Genomic DNA, 22,212 nt, shown 5'->3' with positions numbered 1-22,212 from the left:
TCACTTGGTGCGAACTGGGATGGAACCAAGGACCCCATGCACCAGAAGTGAACCATCTACCACTGAGCCACCGCGACCCCTTGAAGAAGCAAATGATGAGTAAGTCAACTATAGATAGTCGCTTGATACAGGCCTTAGTATCTGGACTAGTCTTATATGGAAAATTATGAAGTTAGACGAATATTCCAGTGTTTGTGCTACGTCAAATAAGTGACTGGCGTAGGTAAGTAGACATCAAATTGGATTTCAATCCAGGCTGGCTGGGTTCGAATCTCCACAGGTCCAAAATTTTTAACGTGCTTTAATCTCAATATCAGTTCCTGTTCAGTGTGATATAGAAGATCTCCTCCTGTACAGAAGGAAATGAAAAATGAAATGAAATTTTGAGTTTTACGTCCCACGGTTATGCCGGTGAGGCTAAAGGAGACGGTGATAATGAGTAATGAATGAAATGGTGGAATGAAGAAAGTGGGAGGAAACGGGAGAACCCCGAGAAAACCCACGCACACGGTGTTTGTCCACCACAAAGTTCACTTGGCGGGAGCAGGGTTTGAACCCGAGACCCCTCTGTACAGAAGGAAAGAGATGTTCGAATGGCGGGGAAATTGAGTGGGTCCATGAATGACAACAAAGATTTGCACATTTATTTCTTTCAATTGTTGCAGATTTGATATTTTCAGTCAATTTCTTCTCACATGCAGTATGGAGTGAAATAATACATTACACACATACAACGAATTATAAAGTTATTGATATACGCTACTCATCGAACAACACGCTCAAAACAATAGACAAACCCCAAATAGGAAAAATTTTACGTGCGTCACCTGCACAGCAAAAGCCTGATTTAGTGCTCAACAGGCTACCAACTGTCGTTTCCTGGTTGAAATGTTACGTATAAGTTGGACTGCCTCTGTTCAGAAGTTTGTGATACTAGCAAAAGTACTGGATTCGACCTAATGTAATTATAGCGTTGGGTGGGCATTATTTTTGCTATTGACTGTACCACCGTGTACATCTTATGGTTTCTAAACCTAAGAAAAGGTAAAAAAAAAACTTCATTAATACATACGACGAAGTTTTTTTTTTCCGACTCTTATGAAGGATCAAATCAAATATGAAAGTGGCTCAACAGGTAAAACAACAATTTCTTTCTCGCGATATTATACTGCTCTGGGAAGTGGAAATTGAAAGAGAAGTATTTTAATTTGTCACTGTAGTCGGTAGTTGTCGATTAGAAGCACCTCCAGCGGTAGAAGCGCCAAATATTGAGGAAAGATGGCGCCTGTGTTACAGTCATCTACTTGTGAAGAGCAGAGTATTGCAGTTCGCTTTATGAGGACAAAAGCACAAGACCCAATCAATTTTTCAGGGAAATGTTGTAGGTATAAGAGGAAAGTCGTATGGGCCTTAGCAATATCTCGAGGTATTGCAAATTCTTTGAAGAGGGCTGTGTTAAACTTGTCCATTTTCCACGTACCGGACGTTCAGTAACAGCATCAAACGAACAGAACATCACGGCCATTCAAGAATTCGTAATGATCGGCGAATCCTCGTACGGTGTAGTGCATGATGTGATAAATGATAATTGAAATTTCGTGAAGTGACTGCTTAGTGGGTGCGAACGACTCTCACAAATATCCATAAGGATCAGCGAATGATGATTTGCGTGATTTGGCGCAGGAGACTTGGGTTTGTTTCCTTGTGGGAGCTCATGTGGTTCGAATCTTACGTTAAGCTATAGGTCCATGCCTCAAAGTCTCACTGATGAAAGAGACGCTCAACTCAAACAAAATCGATAAATAACACGCGATAAAGAGTTTAATTGAATTAATCGTCTTTACTTTTAAGTCAATTGTATTTGAAGAGACCAGTTTTTATATTACTCAAAGAGAAAACTTTCGTTTGCTAACTGAAGAAGCGTTTATAAAGGGATTTTGTTTACTTGAGTACTAATTCCATCCAAAACATACCCTTGAACAAGAGACATTCAGAAAATTATTTCGTTTGGTATGTCATATTATATATCAGTTTAACGTCGAACAATTATGCCCTTTTTAGACTAAAGGGAAGGATGCAGGTGAATGATGACAGAAGAATTGGTGGGATGGGAATGTGGGAGGTAACAGGAGTATCCCGAGAAAACCCACTGACACGATGTTGTCCACCACAAACTTTCCTTAACGGGGATTGAACCAGAGACCCTGCACACTAGAAGTAAGCGCTCTCCACTGAGCCACCGTGGCACCCGTCTAACACATATGAGCTGTATTATCTTCTGAGAAAGGTGCATGTTCTATAACAGAAAATTACACATTTTTGTCTAAATTACATTCTAATAATAGACACTCTTTAATGAGTATGGATTGTCGACTACGGACACAATAGATTTTTTTTTTTTTTTTTGAAAAGCATCATACGATATTCTAATTATCACAATTATTCTGTTTCTCCTTAATCTGCATTCTAAGATTTTATTAATCAACTTAGTATATACGGAGTTCCAAACGTTTGGAACCAGACTTAGGTACTTTAAACTTCAGCTCGAATAGATGATTTGAGTCAGTTCTCACAGAAAATACGTACACTCATGTCCAAAATTATTGTCGCATGTCTATAAATATGTTGTTGTAGGAATATAATTTGATAACGAATTCGCCCGGTATTTCTTATAATGTTAGTATGTGTATAATCTGCAAAGACTTGTATATAACAAATTTCATGTCAAAAGAGCAGTAAATAAGAACCATAAAACGAAAATAAAATTTTCTTGTCCATTTAGCAACATTTTGTTTTACTCATTCTAGTTTTCATATTTATGACTCTTTTCCTATGAATTTTACCACAAATATACATTTTCCGATTATACACATCCTATCAGTATTAAAAGTACCCTGCAAAATCATTATCAAATTATATTCTTACAAGAAGACAGTTATACATATGCGACAATCATTTTGGACACGAGTGTACGTCAAACTTGTCAAAATAAATTCTGTATTTATTACCTGAGTTTTCCTTTTTATTTCGTTAGAATGTTATAATGTCGATCATCTTCGGCTACGAGAACGACCTGAGGCCAATTGCCAACATTCCAATCTGGGTAGCAACAGACATAATCATCACTCCCAAACGATCCAGGACGCACTACACGAATCGTTACTCCTAAAGTATACCCTAACAGGAACATCTCGATCTGGAAATAAAAACAGAAATAGGAGGTTAATAAATGTAATGGTTGGTTATCTGTAACAAAGCTACAGTGTAAGTAAATATGTTACTAATTTTTTACTAATACCAGGGCCGGCTCTAGGCAATTTCCCTCCCCCTTCTTTTCTCCAGAAAGAACAAATCTTAAAAGCCACGGTTTTAAGTATGTTGTTCCATCATAAACACCGAAGGGGAGGGAAAGGCAACTCGCACTCACAAACGCCTGAACACTACAAGTACAATATCGTCGTATCTTTTTTAAATAATAATCCGTTATGTTAGTGAAAGATAAAACAAATATATCTGCAGAGGAAAGATGGCAATCCTTTTTATAGAATTTAATATCGAGCTTCAACCACAATATATCAGTTTGCAACTCCAGTGCAACTAGTTCTTTTATCTTTACTTCTTCATTTTCCTTCTACATCTCTTAAATTAAACAACAACAACAACAACAACAACAACAACAAAAGTCGTTTCCACCTTCAATGATAAGGAACTTGTTTGTGATAAAAACAAGACTAGTTTTCATATCAAAACTCTGATAAGTAACTAAACGGAATAGGTGTTGGCTACTGTTTGAGAATTGACTTCTTGTATTTGACAACAATCAAGCAATTCATGTTGGAATTTGACCATTTTCTATAATGCAACCTAAAAGTGATTTATGAATGTAGTATTCAAATAGGTCATCTTAGTAAATTTAACTATCATCATCATGAAGTCTGTTTCCAACGAGAAATACTTCAAAAAATATAGATACGGCACGTTTTGCCACCCCATGAAAATGCAAAATAGGGTAGAGCCATCCCTGATTAATATTACACGTTATCTTATACGTATTGTTTAACATGTATGGAGAGACAGCGAGCAGGAAGTTTAGACAAGTTTTCCACAGGAATAGTTATAATTGGTTTGAGGACTTGTAGCTAGATCAGGGACATATCAGATGACCTTTTTTTCCATCAGGATAGTTTAAAAATTCATTAAAAGCATTGATTCCAAAACCGGAAACGCAATCTTGAACTGGCAAGTGCATAAACTCCCCGAGAATAAGCTGCTAAACTTCTTTTCGTCCAATAAAATAATCCCTATTATGCTACACATACTTTATACAACTATCATATATTGCACTAAAACTAATATTATTAGCTAAACACAACAACACATTGAGCAAGGCTGTGAAATAAAGTATATAAAACACACAATCTTGTAACAGTTTCAACACAATAACTGTGTATTTATCAGACTTCCACTCGTTCTGAGTACTCGGAAGTTCGTCACCTCTTATATACTTTCCGGAGATCAAATTTAATTAAATACCGCCCCTTTATTAAAAAAAAAAGTAACACTTGTTATTCACTTTCACTTGTACAGTCCGCAGCAAAAAACCTGCAACATGAGCATGTAAGTTTATTGTGAAACGACGAGAAGTCTATTGCTCCAAAATAAGTGTGCAGGGGAGGACGTCGAGGTTTCTCCTGGCATGGTTCGTGTCACTTAGTCGTTATGTTGATTTCCTGCGCTGTTAGGCGTAGTTTCACAATAAACTTACATGCTCATGTTGCAGGATTTCTGCTGCGGACTGTACAGCTGCTCACTTGTCCAATTAAAAACGTACGTTTTTGCTGGATACATTCTAATTATCCTTGTTATGTTCCCTTATTAATTTGTTCTCTTTCTTTTTCCTTAAGTATAATTTTCTTCCATTCTTATTTATCGCGAATCCTGCGTTCTAATTCATCACCTTGTCTCCTGCCTTCATAATTTCTCTAGTTTCTTTTCATTTTCTCATCAATGTTCTGTTCTCTATTTATATGACCTCTGCTCATTCTCACGTTATCCTGTGGTTTGGCTTTATGTGATGCTTATGTATTGCGTTGTTGTCCCTTTTCAATCTTACGTCATCTTTGTGCTGTTTTATCCTTTCTTCCGTCTTTTTTGTTTCTCCTATGTAAGGTTTGCTACACTCTGCGCATCCCACTCTATATTTTACCCCCCCCCCCCTGTGATCTTTGTCTACTATTGTTTTCCTCTTAGTTTTTCTGACTACTTCAATTTATTCTGCTTCCTCCTTTCCCATACATCCTCATTCCTGCTTTCCGAAGTATCCTCTTTATCTTCTCTGTGTCTTTGCCTAGGTTCTCTATACCAAACCATTTTTTTTTGTTCTTGTCTTTTTATTCTTTTTTCCTCTTTTTTTGCTATGCTCCTTTTTCCTCTTTCTTGCTACGCTCCTTTTTCCTCTATCCTCTTCATTGTATCCATTTCTCCTTAATTGTGTTTACAACTTCTTTAAATCTCTTTTCCTCTGTTCTTCATCTATGTTTAAGTCTCCTATTCTTTCCTCCATGCTTTTTATGAAATTCATCGTACCCTCATCCACATCACTTGTTTTGTGGCAATACACTCCCGCTGCACAGAGCTCCTCCGTGGCTAAGCGGTTAGCGTACGCGCCTTTGGCGCGGGAGACCTGGGTTCGATTCCCGGCGGGAGCTCATGTGGTTTGGATTCCACGTTAATCAGTAGGTCCACGTCTCATATAGCCTCGCTGCTGAAAAGGGACGTTAAACTCAAAATCAACTCAACTCAACTCCCGCTGCACACATTTTTTGGTATCAAATTGTAATAAATGCCCCCCCCCCCCCGACTCCTTTATTTTGATATCTAAGATAGTTCATCTCCTTGTTTACTTCTATCTCATTCTCCAGTCCAGGTTTTCTCAACCTGGAGGTCGCGAACATGAGCGGAAGAGAGAAATCTAATGGCGGAATATTTTTAAATATTATTTTGATTTTTATTCTGATAGCATATTTTTTTTACACATATTAACAACAAAAAACTAGGTCTACTAAACATTTTCAACAGATGCAGATCTGTTCAAAAACCAATTTAAATGAAAGAGGTACGATATGAAACTAATAAGAACTGCATATTGATATACCAGAAAAATACAAATCCAACAAAATTTGCATATTGACATGCAATTAAAATTGGATACCTGAGCATGGTGTGATTTCACTAGCTGCAATGTCCGGTTCAGTATTTGTGACGCACATTATTAAGTCATTTGCTACTTGATAAGCGATTGTTTGCCTTTGTTTTAATGCTTATCATGGAAGAAAAACAACTTTCGCACAGGTACGATGTAGCAGACGGAATTATTACTTTTAAAGCAGCAGATACCAGACCAGGATATCCTTCTCTCCTCTTCAGCCAGAACTTGTCAAAGTCTTCGTTACAGAAAACCAGTTGCAAGGACTTGTCGCACGATAATTCTATTAGTTGGTCAACAAGTGTGGGCTTAGATCAGCTACTTTGATATCCTCTTCAACGAAGGGGGTTTAATATCCATTTTGAACCAACACTTTAATCGTAGGGAATATATTTTACCATCTGCTCTTGAAGCTCTTCTAGATGTTTGCAGATTAAACTGGTCAGCCCTTCCATGTCAAAAGAATCAAGAGAGTTATGGAGTTTTAAAATTTTCGAACGTCCTCCATTTCGAAGCAGTATGACGGATCGGATTCGATATTTGTAATATGAATAAACTGACCAAAATTATTTTTAATCCATTCGCTTTTGCGGAAGTTACTGTATCCACTATACACAAGAAATGGATTCTACTATTATAGAAATAGATGGATATCGTGAGATCTCCGCAATCGATATATTAAAAATCCCACACAAGCTTATTACAAACCAGAAATTATAAGAGGGGTCGCTGGCAAGAGGATGTGATAAAATGGGAGTTGTGGTAGGAATTAGATTGAGAACCACTGCTCTAGTTTAATGCCTTTCTCTTCATTTTCCAGTTCTTTTATAAATTTCTTCAGCTACCTTTTCGTTCGCTTCCATATTCCTACAAAGTCAGCCACTTAACGGCAAAAAAGAAGCAATCTTTCTATTGTCTCCTTCTTCCATCGATTCATTACTACATCTGGCACTACTGGACTCAAACAAGATCCTATATTAAGTCCTTCCTTCATTTTAACAATCCTGTCTCTACACAGTATCCATCCTCTCATAATGTCTCTAATCCTCTTCTATTTTCTTTTCACCCATTTCTTCTATTATCCTCAATATTTATTTTTTCATATGGCTCAGAAACATACTCTTAACATCAAGACTAGATAACACTGTGTTCTCCTTTCTTCTCCCTAATCATAGAATAAATACGGTAACATATAGTGTCAAGATTCTTTTGCTACAGATTCAGCGTTTGAAGAAAACATATTTTCAGCTGTACCTTTCTACTAAAACCGGGACTGGAAAAAATTTACTCCTACTTCTGGTTTCACTTTGGGTTCGCATAGGACGAAAACGGTAACAGATAGCGAGAAGCAGTTTTCTGCAACCAATTAAAAGTGCAAAAAATATGTTCTGTCTTCGATTTTATTCCTCTCGTGCAACTGTAAGCTAGAGAAATCTATTACCGTTTCCACTTTCAATATTACGTTTTCGTTTTAAGCACGATTTTAATTTTTGGAGAAGAGCCAGAAGTCGCACGGTGCTATATCTGGGGAACACAGCGAATGTTGACAGACAGGAATATTTTTCGGCCAGAAATTCACGGATGAAAAGCAAGGTGTGGCACGGCGCGTTTTCGTGGTGAAGAAGGAAGCCATTTGCCCATTTAATCGGCGGTTTAAATGCTTTTCATGGACTCATACGAGATGTTTAGTTCTTAGGAAAGCTCTCAGATAGTCCTGTTAAAACAAATCATTTGTACCACTTTTTGCACGTTTTCAACCGACTTCTTGTCGTTCTTTAATCGCTCATACCACTTGTAAGTAGTCTTCAATGCCACCGCTTTATCGTCATACACCGATTTTGACATTTCGTGAGCTTCTTTGGCACTTTTCTGCAGCTTAGAACATCACTTAATGTTGGCACGCGACAGACACTCTTAACACGTCTTCACTCTTCTGCATCTGGAAGCCAACTAACATGTGACAACTCGTTTAAACTCGACACTGACTGTACCAAAGGTTTAGTGGGAGACCCGGGTTCGATTCCCGGCGGGAGCTCATGTGGTTCGGATTCCACGTTAATCAGTAGGTCCACGTCTCATATAGCCTCGCTGCTGAAAGGGACGCTAAACTAAAATCAACTCAACTGTACCAAAGGTTTAGGCTACTGGGCTTATTAGTTGAAATGGATACAACATCGATAGATGGCACTGTTCAACTACATTCACCATACTTTTTGATCACACCTTGTGTAGCAAAACATGATATAACAAAAAAAAAAAAAAAAAAAAAAAAAAAAAAATGGCTTCAACGTCCCAGGAATGAGTGTAATGTCTGACCTTGTTCCTGTGTTGTAACTGGAAGTCATAGATCTACTATGACCAGTTTCCGTAATGAGTTCGCATCGTTTGGAAGTTTACCATAGCTTCACAACACGAAACAAAGCTCCATTGCCACCTTAAATAATTATATGCGGAGATTCCGTACCAGTCATTCCTTCGTGAATAAAACTACATTTAGACAAATACGATGAACACACTTTTACTGGGCTTCGAATTTCAGTGTCCTCATTGCCAAATTAAATTTAAAAGAAATTTCCCCATAATCATTTGAGGCTTTCACCACGTAAGGACTTGTTTGTTGTGTATTACCGAAAATATATTGACAAAAACAGAAAGAAAACGTAATAACATCGGAAGCAATAGTTATAACCGTACAAGACAATTCACTTACCTTTCGCCAATCCTAATAGAAGCGGCCAAAGACAAAAAGGGTGTAAAGAGTTATTACACTTTACAGTAAAATACTCGCAAAGAAAGACAAAATTCAATAAAACAATACCTTAACAATATTTTACACTAACGTTTCAATAACAATATGAATTACACATATTTCTCCTTGTTGAAATGAATTGTTAGAGCCATTAAGTCTAGGAGGCTCAGGTGTACGTCCGGTAGCCAGAATAGCCAGAATGGAAGAAAATACCAAAATTTTAAGTGGAAACCCAATCGAAAAAAGACCGTCAGAAACATCTAGGTGGAGATGGGAAGACAATATTAAGATGGAACTCGCAGAAATATGAATACAAAGTAGACACTGGATTCAGTTGGCTAACGACAGAAGTCAATGGAGAGGTACTGTGAATGTTGCATTGAACCTCCGGGTTCCATAGGCCATAGAGTTAGTTAGTTTATTTTTGTATTCTACATGCCACTTGAATATTCATGTTATTCTGTAAATAGAATGAAGGGAAAATATATATTTCTTTTAAGTAGATCCAAGGGAGGTAAGGGTATAAGTTGGAATTTTGGGGGTTAGACTCTGGAAGGCAGTCTAGGTTTTTGTGAACAGAAATGTACCACCACATGGAAATTATAATACGTACTGAAAATTTTAACTTCCCATGACAAGAGGTCACATGATCCACCACAAATCCCAGTATGTTAAAAAGTAATACAGAAATTTTCAGAAAAGAAACTTAAAAATCAGTATTTTCTTTGGTAATAAATTTATATAAAAACGTTCATTTCCAAGTCACATGATATAACATTCGACATTCAATATTTAAAAATAGAGCTGTTTGATGGCTATATGGTTAGCGTATATCTTTTCGGCGTGGGAGATTCGGGTTCGTTTTCCGGCAGGAGCTTGTGTGGTTTGGATTTCACGTTAAGCTGTAGGTTCATGTCTTATATAGTCTCACTGCTGAAAGGGACACTGAAATCCAATTCAATCAATATTTAAAGTGTTTCCTTAACTTTCCTGGAAGAAAATTATATTTGCACAATTAAATTAAAATCTTGTCTTGGTATATTTATGGTATTTCAGTATCAGTGGGCCTTGCTACGGTATGTTACACAATATATTGTGTAGTATAGTGTAGTTTGGGGATACTACTGCTGTGAAGAAAGTGAATAATCACATTCCCAATATTAATCCAGAACTATGCACACATGAGCTCAAAAGACTTATTGAATGCGACAGCGGAAAGACATACAGAAAATTGTATCACTGCACAAGCTTCTTTGACATTTTTTTTTCCATATGCACAGAAAATGCAATTATTGAGTTGAATTGGTTTTGAGTTTAGTGTCCCGTTCAGCAACGAGTCTATATGCGACGTGGACCTACTGATTAACGTGGAATCCGAACTACATGAGCTCCCGTCGGGAATCGAACTCGAGTCTCCCACGCTAAAGATGCATACGCTAACCGCTTAGCCACGAAGGAGCTCGAAATGCAATTATTGTTGAATGTCTTGCAGTATATTATGAATTTCAATTTGAGACCATTTTTGTCCGCAAACACGTGCGTTAAAAACGGCTTTAAAGCTCTCGTATTCATTCAAACCACTTCGGTCACTTGATTACAAATAAATGCTTTCTAGTTCTATTATTATTATTATTATTATTATTATTATTATTATTAATAATAATAATAATAATAATAATAATAATAATAATAATAATAATAATAATAATAATAATAATAATAATAATAATAATAATAATAATAATAACTATGACTTCAACTTTCATGTTTTCAAGAACAGATCCTAATTCCACGTGAAGTGTAGGTCCACACCACATATAGCTCCAAAGCTGAAAATGCAAAGAAGGAAAAAAATGTTCATATCTACTTCTAAATGAATCGGTTTCGCTGTAGAAATGTTGACTCATTAAAGTAGAGGACATTTACTCATGATACTACACCACCTTGCTCCAATTAAAAATAAGGAAACGTAAGATTACTACGCAACGAATTATTATTTTTAATATGTGTACTTTGAATGCTGCGAACAATTTGTAAGCAAAAATACAGCACTTGTAAAAATATTACATAATAACACCTGACACAATAGGTCACAAGTAAAATAATAATTATAATGAATTATAAGTCGATTGTACACTTAGCAGGTTAGAGCCCTTGTCAGAAAGTAAAAATACTCAAATTCTTTAATTCAAAATGGTATTAATCAAAATGTAATATAAAAAATGGTCAATGTACTAAAATAGTATTTCTGACCAATGTAGTTAAAGTTTCATTTAAAATAAACTAGTCTTACTTTTTAAATGTTTATGTTCATCATGCTAAACTATATTTTATTGATTAAAATATACTAAGATAAATACAGCGCGCCCATAAAATTACTATCATACTTTAAACTGATATTACGTCGCTTTGGATAATCGTATTTAAATGAAATTGGTCACATTTGAAACAGAAACTTAAATATTTTTTACTGAATACATTGAATATGGGCCCCACGAGCGGCGATGCAGACATCAAGACGATATTTCTGTTTACGCCACACACGCTGCAACACAACTAATGGAATGGATTGGATAGCAGCAGTGACACGAACTTACACTTCATGCATGTTTTGAGGCAATGAGGGTAGAGAGACACAATCCTTTACGTAACCCCATAAAAATAAGTCGCCGATTGCTAAGTCAGTCGACCTTGGCGGCCACTTTTAGAAGACATCATCATCATTTCCAAACATTATTATCCTGGGGGACCGAATTGACAGATGGTGTCCCAGAATGGCCTTTCCTTTGATGACATATCCAGCCACGATCCACAAAATGACAGTACCAGTTCAAAAGTATGTAGGAGCCTAATGTTGAAACCTTCGCCTACAAGCACGCTGAACCTGCACCAGACTGCGTGGTGTGATATTCGAAAACACACCAACTTCGTTCTTGTGGGGTCGCCATAACTCCTTAAAATTTATTCTTTAACAACAACACAACACTACGAAAGGAAATAAATTTACGTTAGCACATTATGACATAACAGTACAGAAACATAAAAACTTCCCACGTGATCTTCAGCAGAAACAGCAACTGCCTGCTAAATATCCAAGAATGAACCCATATTGACTAATAATAAAGTAAACGTGGGTAAATTTACTTTTTCTGTTTGATCCCATCTATTATTGACATTATTGTCTATTGTTGATATGCACAAAAATATTTGAGTTTTTCTTTCAAATGTGAACAGTATCATTTAAGTACTATTATCCAAGGCGACGTAATCCACTTTAAAGAATGATAGGATTTTTATGGCAATGTTCTATAACATTTATACAATAATATCAATAATATCAATAATAATAATAATAATAATAATAATAATAATTACAAAGTCTCCGTTAGTTCAAAAGCGAAAACCGAGGGAAGTAAAATTCAAAACTAAAATAAATAAATAAAAACATTTAGCACTTACTTGTTCCAGTCCTCCTGTATCGCCCACAGATTGTAGATGGTTATTCATGAAATCACGAGGAGTTTCCGACGTGTCTCGAGCAAACAAAAGCATTGCAAAAACAGGAACGTCACCTCCATTCATGTTAGCTGTATGTAACTCCATCGCACATAACAACATATGCAACTTCACAGCTTCTACTATGTGGAGATCTAACGACGGATCAGAATTCAACATCGTTACAAGAGTGGATTCCTTATCTTCAACAGTCAGCAAAACAGACGCCTAAACAACCAAAGAAAATGGATTTTAAAATTGGAGGAATACATACTTCACTTTTAGTTCTTATAATTACCCATCACAGGTTTCCAAAATATGCAGCACAGATCTACCGAACTTCGTTCTTTACTAATTAGTAATTATTTCGTACTAGCTGAATTACCCATTCTTCGCATGGGTCAGATAAAATATCTATGTAAACAAACTTAACAACGAAAGAAAAAAAATATCGGCCATTTTCTACTACTTTTACATATGCCGGTAAATGACCCCTGAACCCCCTGGTTCCCAGCCGATGGGTCTGTATTTGGAAGTCAACGCCTGTGGAAGTGTCACCATTTATCTCAGCTACCACGAAAACTATGAATTTGACACTAATATAGGTTATTTTGGATTATTTTTACATGTCTTGATATCCCCCCGGTGAACCGACCCGCAGCCGAATGGGGTGAATTTGGAAGTTAATGCTATCGGAGCTTCACCATTGATTTCAGCGACCGCAAAAACTATGAATTAGACACTAATATCGGTAATTTTCTACTACTTTTACATGTCCCGCGAAACGTCCTACTGGTTCGAATTAAAAAACAAAATGCTTCATCTTGGTCTGGGGCCTGGACCAAGGTACTCGTGACCAAAATTTGGTAACTTCCGGTTCACTCGTCTGGTTCTCAGGCCGCACACAGACACACAAATTCTTTATTTATATTAGATTTGGTTTTATTAATAAATTATTACGCTTTGTTCTATTTCCCTTGGTAATTTCAGATAGGTTAATTTCAGGTTCTTTCTTCTCACTTCCAGCTGTAATCTAATATAAATAAAATAAAGAGTTTGTGTGTGTGTGTCTGTGCGGCCTGGGGACCAGACGAATGGACCGAGAGTTACCAAATTTGGGTCACGGGTACCTTGGTCCAGGCCCCAGATCAAGGAGTTTTTTTTTTTTTTTTTTTTTTTTTCAAAATTCGAACCAAGGGTCTCAGGGGGCGTTTACCTGGATATGTAAAAGTAGTAAAAAATGACCGATATTAGTGTCGAACGAATAGTTTTCGCGGTCGCTGAGTTCAATAGTGAAACTGATCGAATTAACTTTCAAATTCACCTTATTCCGCTGCGGGCCGGGGGTCACGGGGGGGATCGATTCTGAGACTGTTTGTCAATGTCTTACCATTTTTGTTCTGCTAACTGCCGACGTACGGAAACAGTCATTCTATAACAGGGTGTCTACTAAAATTCCAAAATGAAGTTTCTTGACTTTTTTGTGACCTTTTCTTTACCAAACCATAAAATTTGTTAACATTCAAAACCTATAACAGTATCTATATTCTTTAGCACTTAACTTTATCTTATCTCTACTTTCAAAGACTGTTCCCTGGACTGATAAAAACTTGGTGTCTTCTCACATCACTTTCAGTATATTCACTGTATATAGTCTGTTTTGTTCGGTAAGTAACCAACAGCAAGCACTCACAAATCCAAAAATCTTAAAATTACGTATCTAAATACACATGATGTACAGATATTGACAAATTCTTTAAAATGTCACACTGATTGTAAACAGTTGTACTGGTGGATTCTCTCTTTCTCTTTTAAGTTGGCTAATATTGTTTTACCCTTTTTTAAGCCGAATTTTCACGCATGAGATAGAAGCGTGCTTTAGTTGTGATCTGCTAGCGTCTAAGCCCGACCATATACATGTTTGGCGGTGAATTTTGACGTTTTGTAGAACAAAATATTCCAGTCTCTATATTTGTACAGATAAAGAATAAAAATCGTGACCCAAAAGTTAAATTTCGTGACTTTTTCTTGACTTTCATGACCGTTTTCTGATTTCGTGACTTTTTCAGGAGTTAGACACCCTGTATAAAATTCTTAACATTTATGCATAGTTAGTAAGGAGAAAAAAAAAAATGATGACAATATTATTAAATTGCTTTCAACAGTAATATAAACAGCAAATCGTAAAGGAGAACACTTCATTGACAAGGGAAGTTCGGGAGAAAGCATTCGCCTGCAAAGAAACTAAGCACGCCACCTGGAGGACCAATTCATGTTTGATTACAACAAAGTAATAAAGTTTCTATACGGCTGAGAACTGCTCGAGAGATTCAACTTAGAAATTTATATGAAAAAAAAAAAAAAAAAAAGTATATGCGCATTTAAACGCATTAAGTACAACATGATTAGGAACGAATATTGACATACGTATTGAAATCTATCGGAGGTAATAGAATAAAAAAACTGCTTTAAAATAATTAACTGGTTTGTTAGTTAAAATTAGTCATTATACTGTTGACAATAATGATAAGTTAGAGATGATAATTGGTCACTGTTGTTCTTCTGTTCTATGAAGAAATGACGCAGGCAAACTACTTTCTTGCACTACGAACATTTTGTATGTGCAATTGTGTTGCATCCGTCAAGGGAACAGTTCGCATAACAAAAACGCAAAGCAAATTCTACAGATGATTCAAAAGATATATAATTTGTTCGGTAACTTGCCTTGTGGAACACAAACTGAAACAATCCAATGTATTGCGATGATTGGAACTGATTCATTAGCATGGGTGTGGACTTTATTTGATTATTTCGTTGGTACATCATAACGTCCGGATGAAGAAGTTTCATACTAATGTACAAATCCCTTGCCATATTCTTTGATTGGTCGGAATCCAAACACATCAAATGGTTGTACAAATCGTGTGCAGTTATTTGATATATTCTCAACCATTACATCTTTGCCATCCGTCATCCAACTTATAATGGGCAATTTGACTGCGAATGGAACCCAATGATCAAGCAATAGCAAGTTCAAATCATCACGCAAGTTCAAACTGCATAATAAAGGTAGGTCTCTGGGAGGCGCAATCGTACATTTAACGTTGAATCTCTCGAAAAGTTTATTAGCTTGTAATCAGAATGAATTGATCGTTTAACACTAGAAGGACGGAGCGGTAAATCTGACCGTTCTTTCTAACTTTTCCTATTGCTGTTCTCTAACCATTTTACTTAGAAATCTGACTTTTTATCATTTATAGGGTAGACTATGTGTAAAAAATTTTGGAGACTGTCACGTCATTAGGATGTGGGGGGGGGAGGGGCGCTATGTCGCAATATCTTCAGGAGGAGGACGAAGCGGTCAATTTGACTGCTTGCTTATACTGACATTGAAAACATATTTTATTTGCAATTAATGGTCAGTAATTTTGTTGCGATGGTGGTGTGTGAAGTCATTGTTATTAGAATAAATTTTCTGTGGGCGCGGGTGTACACTCACACATTATATACTTAATGTATGCTTTGTAGTTACTACGATCTAAGTTTTCAGATATAATGAAAACTTGATTACTGGATGTCCCTGTTACTAACATTTCTGACATATTATCCATTCTAAATATATGGAATTATATACCACTGACATTTACAAAGACAGTAGGGATAACATACTGGCAGCATATAAATGCAAGAGGAACAAGAGTGTAGCTATTTTCAGTACTATGCATAAGGCAGTTCGTGCGTCACAAGATAAGAAGAAATCTGAGACTGTACTTTATTACAAGAAAACAAAATTTGGTGTCGAATTCGTTGACCAAATGCTTCGGAAATGCTCTGTAAAATCACCCAGTAGGAGGTGGCCGGTTCATGTGTTTTATAATGTGATGGATATAGTATGTTTCAATTCCTGGATTGTTTATAAGGAAGTAACGGAAAGACATAAGAAGAAAACAATTCCTGAGAAAGCTCGCAGAATGTTTGACTAAAGCTGAGCATCTACAGGACGAGAGTGACAGTTTCTCGAATGATGATGAGCAACCACAGTGTAAGATGAGAAAACAATGCCAAATTCTGCTGCGTAACGACAATAAAGTTACAGATGTGTGCAAGATAGTAAGAAGTGTGTTTGTGAGAAGTGTGTCGGTAAAATCAGAAAGCAAATGTTTCGTAAGAAGTATGTTTTTCATTGAGTGTTTCTCTCTGTCTCTCTCTCTCAATTTGAACGAGAGACTGCGACAGAAAAGTGATTGATTTGTGTGTAAACTGTTTCCGTATAAAACGAGAACTGATTTCCGTCACTACGCAATAGATATTCTGTGGTGAATGACAGTATTTGAAAATTTATTCAAATATAGTTGTACTCTTATAGTTAAGGAAATAGTTTCTTTCATATGACTGTTATATTTTTGCAGACTATACAGGACATTGCGGTAATCTAAAACATTTACCTCTAAACTTCCTTTGCAAAGAAACATTTTAAATGATACTTCAAAACTTAGTCTAAAATAAATACACAGCGTTAAGATTTTTAAAATTTATATTCCTTATCGTAGAAATATATAACATATCTATATATATTACATACTCATAGCACTGTAGTAAAAGTAAATTCTACTATACTATGTAGAAATTTTTATTTCTAGTTACTTATTATGAACTAATTACCCCATTAAAAATTATTATTGGCAAATTGGAAATCGGATGCCATAAAATAATACCACAGAAGATATCCAACAAATCCCCTATAACCCGCTTCCACCTTCAAATATAATATAGAGGTCAAGTTGACCGCTTAGTCCTTAGTGGGGATAAACTTTCCTAGTCCTTCTAGTGTTAAATGGAATGCTTAATTTCTCTGCAGGCGAGTGCTTTCTCACGAACTTCCCTCGTGAGCGAGAACTCTAACAAACATTAGCTTCATTGGCACATTGTTTCAAAATTTGATTTTTCCTACAACTTTTTTACTCTTTAAACTCTGCTTGCTTTTTTACCCTTGTATCCTTCATTTGTAAACATTATCGAACCGAAGATAATGTCTATAATGTATGTATTAGCTTGTGACGTTCATTCTGTTTTATTGTCAACTAGCTTGAAACTAAGTAAATGTACACAATTTTTCATAGGATTAGAAAGCGTGCTAGCTGCTATTCATACTCATTTTTGACAACTGTTGATAAAAGTATTGGTTTTTGATAACAAGCAAGTGCTGCTGTGGATGTTTGAAAAACAAGTCGAGACATTACTAGATTTCAAATATTTATTCAAGCAAGCAGTAATGAACCTTCAACAAAGACATCCTCTAGGAATCAAACTGTTGACGTGGTTGTTCATCATCCCGGAGTCTGAAGCAATTTCGTGAAAGATGAAGGTCTCGAATTAGCAATGTTATGACTAAACGTCCTACAGCCAGTGATTTTTCGTTTCAAGAGATTGAGACGATTGATATATTGCACTACATTCGGATCTCCTACTGCTTACAAGGAAAATAGGAAATTTTTGGAAGTAGCTTTATATCAGAAATGTTTTTGGAGACAAATTAATGTCTAAACAGGTGATATCCAGTTATAAGAAGGGTACAATGAGACAAATGACTCACTGCCACGTTTTAAGATGTTAAAAAAAAAAAAAAAGTAAATACCAATAAATACTTTTTGAATAAATATACGTGAGGATTTCTCGATTGGTTACTCATTCAGTTATTCCATAAATAATCAGTTGAGAATGCTCCAAGAGCATAGCCAGAACGAACTTTAAAAAAATGGAGAGACGGAACGGGAAGAATAACTGTCATTGTTCCTAGATGTAAAAGTAGATCTATTTACCAGCACCTTCTTCTGCTTCTCGCAAAAATTCACAAAATATCATCTCTCTAGACTTTCGGTTCTCGAGATATGGTTCCTCTAATCTCCCGAAATTCGAACTTTTTAGGCCAATATCTGAGGAACTGTGGCCAGCTGGCCAGTGGCCACCGGCTACTATTTGGTGCCAAAATATTCACCATCCTCTTAAGTATTTGCAACACCAATATGATCTCTCTATGGCTTACAGTTCCCGAGATACGGCTCCTTAAATCTCCCGAAATCGGAACTATTTTTTGGCCAATATCTCGGTAATGGTAAATCACAGAGAAATGATATTGGTGTTAATACCTAAGAGGATAGTAAACATTCTGATACTGATGTTAACTGATGGTCACTGGCCAACTGGCCAGTGTCCGAACCAGTGGCCAGTTGGACAGCAGCCACCGGTTACTATTTAGTACCAAAATGTTCACCATACTCTTGGGTATTGATCAATGCCAATATCATCTCTCTATGACTTACGGTTCCCGAGATATGCGTCCTTAAATCTCCGCAAATCGGCCATTTTTTGGCCAATATCTCGGGAATGGTAAGAGTGACACGAAAAATTCCATCACTTTCTCAAATAGTTTTTGATGCTCTATCGAATGGAGGCCTGAGGACTAAAAGTTGCAAAAATCGCAAATAGCAGACAGACACACAGACATAGAGAATTCAGTAACGAACTTTTAAAGTTCGTTGAAAAGTCTGTATGTTAAAAAAGTCGGGAAAAATAGAACTTGCGCTTGAAAATTTTAAGTTTTAATTTTACTACGCTATTATTAAAAAAAGTTTGCAAGAAACTATTGGGTTTTTCGTAAATCGTCGCAGAAAATTAAAAAAAGAAAAAAAAAAGTTCTGCTTTGGGGGCTGCTAGTAAGACAAGTGAATTTGATAGGGTTAAAACAAAATCCAAACAATTCTATACTAGTCTCTAAAATGAAGGCACTCACCACAGTATCCAAGCGCTCCAAACAACGTTGAATACCATGCAAAACATTGTCTCCTTGGTATGGCAATCGTCCTGCAAACTTCCAATTTTTAAGCCACCTACAGCCATTACTAAATGCCAAGGATAAACGCTGGAATGTGTCAGCACCATTTGGAAGTGTTAGACCTTGAACAAGAGTCTGAAAAGTGGCAGCTCTAATAGCACAATAGTTATCACCACGAATTTTGCGCAGGCAGTCAAACCCAAACCTGGATGGTATTTCTGCATAACCCTGTGAATAAATAATAATTCAATTTAAAATAAGAACTTACTTCATTCATGCAAATTATTAGATTGGTGCAAATGAAATGTCCTTCTTTGACGTCTGGTCATGAACTCACCTCAGAAAGAATGTAGTTATGGACTAGGATCACGTATATCTAAGGTCAGAAACTCTGTACTCGTCCAGCAAACAGGATGAGTTATCCAGATAATCAGGAGGCAGTACGTTGTTGATCAAAGTCGTATGAAAGTACAGCATGAGAACACAGACTTGTGAAAGATTTCTCTTTACGAATTCCAACTGAAACATTCTGTACAGAAAGCCAAAGAAAAGAAAAATCGGTGCATTTAACCAGGAATGGCAAATGAAGGGACCACAACATTAAAAAATGAGCCCCGTGGGCACGATCAATATCATGGTCAGATGATTTTGTCAAGTAGACGTGGAAAAAATGAAATCTTTCAGTTTAATATCCCACGATTATGCCTTTTCGGTTAAGGAAGATTGATGATTAAGGTAAGTGAATGATGATGGAAGAATTGGTGGAATGAGAAAGTGAGAGGAAATGGGAGTAGCATGAGAAAACTCACTGACACGGTGTTGTCCACCACAAACTTACTTAGCCAGGGATCTAGGTAGGACCCCAAGTATCAGAGGTAAACGCTCTACCACCGAGACACCCTGTCTCTTAGGTACACTGTGGAAGCAGACCCTGGGAAAATTATTCATGTTATTATAGACGAATTAAGCATTAACCATATCTTGTGAGTTCAGCAGTTCCGTGTAATCGGTGAGGAGAAAACGTTGTATTTATGGGTACCACATCAACTGACATTGACCAACAAGAATCGCCATCTGGAGGTGTGAAGTTCTCTGTGTAAGGAATAACCGGGAACATTTCCTGAATCAGATTGTCACTTTTAATGAAAAATGGATTTGGTACGACAATCGTCATATATGAAGACAATAGTTGCATCGTGATCAACGCCCAGGACGGTTTCCTAAGCTAGGTTTCCAGCCACAGAAGTTGTATTTAGTAAGATGGTCTATGGTAAGCGTAATCAATCACGTCTTTCTCAAGCGACAAAACCATTAATGCAGACCATTATAGTGGTGAAGCACATAAAATGAATCGCAAATTTGCCCTTGAAACACCTAGCAATAGTCAAAAGATGTGGTGTCCTTATGTTAGACGACACTGATCGCCCAAATGTCCCGCAAAGGGCAATGCAAGCACTCCATGAGTTGCAGTGTGAAACCCTTCCCCACCCACTGTATTCCCCATATCTCTTCTACTGACTACTTCCTCTTCCATCATTTCGATTCCTTTTTGCGAGAAAGGACCTTCCCTGATGACTAGCCGCTGTAACTTACGGTTGAAAACTTCTTTGTGTCACAGACTATCGAATTCTTTTCCCCCAAGGAATCCAATAATTGGCTGAGCGATGGCAAAAATCTGTGGCTGTAAACTATGACTATTCTGATTAACTAAATATTCTAGTTCCATTCTTCTCGCCTTTAAAAATAATTCACGTGTATTGGACAGTTCATTCACCAACCTAATATTAAACTTGCTAACATAATATTACATTTATGTGAGGCGGTTTGAAAGTGGCCCCACTGAAACCACCAGACGAAATATTCATACAAACATACTTGTTACTACCATAGTACTTCAAATGATTACAAAATACTTTGAAAATTGATACTCATGTTTGAAAGATTTCAAATTTTGTGTTTATGGAATGGATTACGTAATCACTAACAAACAGGTAGTTCTTTCTGAAAGTAGCTACGTTGTTCTAATGACAAATCATCAAGTGGGAGTGATCTTTCTCTTCTTTTAGCTTTTGGGCAATATTTAGCTCTGTGCAAATTATAATTACTTTCAACATGAAGATATATATTATAACCGGCGGATATTACATGTAATTTGTTCTATTCCACCAATTGAAAACAATAATTAAAAGCACAATCTAACAATATAAAGGTGATGTGTTAATTATGAATAATAACGAATAACAATTAGAATTATTGATTAATTTCCCAAAAAAGGTGGTAATAATAATAATAATAATAATAATAATAATAATAATAATAATAATAATAATAATAATAATAATAAAGTAAAGTAAAGTCTTGGGCATAGTTGACCTGGATATTTCGAGTCTATTTCCTGTATTTCCAGTGTCCTGCTAGAAAAAAATATACTATACTACGGCGAACTACGAAAGGTGAATGCCACATAGGAGCATATGCTGTGACATTTAACCGCATGTAAAATATGTTGAAAGGGCCAAGTAGTCCTCTAATAGAAAAAATGTACAGAAACCAAAGAAATAAAAATGAAGAAAGAAAGAAAGAAAAAAACAAACAAAAAAGTAAGTGTTTTCTGGACGTTATTTCTTCTAGAATGAGGGTCGTAATCCATACTTTTGTATGTGTGTGTCTGTGTTGGCCGCCTCCGCTCACGGCTTATAGCCAACTCTTTTCCTTTCTTCACCTGGTTCACCGTATTAAATATGCTTAAGACTTTTTTCTACATTTAGTATGGAAACACTGTTAAGTAGAAGACTAATTAGAAATGTCAAAGAGTAATTAATTAATTAAGGAAGATATTTAATGCTCATGCTTACGCATTTAGATGTGTTACTGTCTTTACATTTCACAAATATTAAATGAATACAAACTGTAAATGAAATGAAATGAAAT

At 36.3% G+C, this 22,212-nt stretch overlaps 1 protein-coding gene across 2 annotated transcripts in view; it reads right to left on the bottom strand.

Annotated features, from left to right (window-relative positions):
* Positions 1-22,212, bottom strand: part of LOC145687814 (uncharacterized) — a 153,400-nt gene that overhangs the window by 6,779 nt on the left and 124,409 nt on the right. For both annotated transcript variants that reach the window (XM_081761241.1, XM_081761239.1), the window contains 3 exons: positions 19,240-19,509; positions 12,414-12,677; positions 3,009-3,196 (listed from right to left, as the gene is read on the bottom strand). In XM_081761241.1, coding sequence (XP_081617367.1) covers positions 3,023-3,196; positions 12,414-12,677; positions 19,240-19,509 — 708 coding nt within the window. In that variant the 3' untranslated portion in view covers positions 3,009-3,022. The remainder of the gene's footprint in view (positions 1-3,008; positions 3,197-12,413; positions 12,678-19,239; positions 19,510-22,212) is intronic.

The sequence above is a fragment of the Thermobia domestica genome, chromosome 6 (genome assembly GCF_964235325.1).
Source record: "Thermobia domestica chromosome 6, izTheDome1.hap1.1, whole genome shotgun sequence".
Classification (NCBI taxonomy): Eukaryota; Metazoa; Arthropoda; class Insecta; order Zygentoma; family Lepismatidae; genus Thermobia; species Thermobia domestica.
This window is presented reverse-complemented; position numbering and strand designations above follow the sequence as displayed.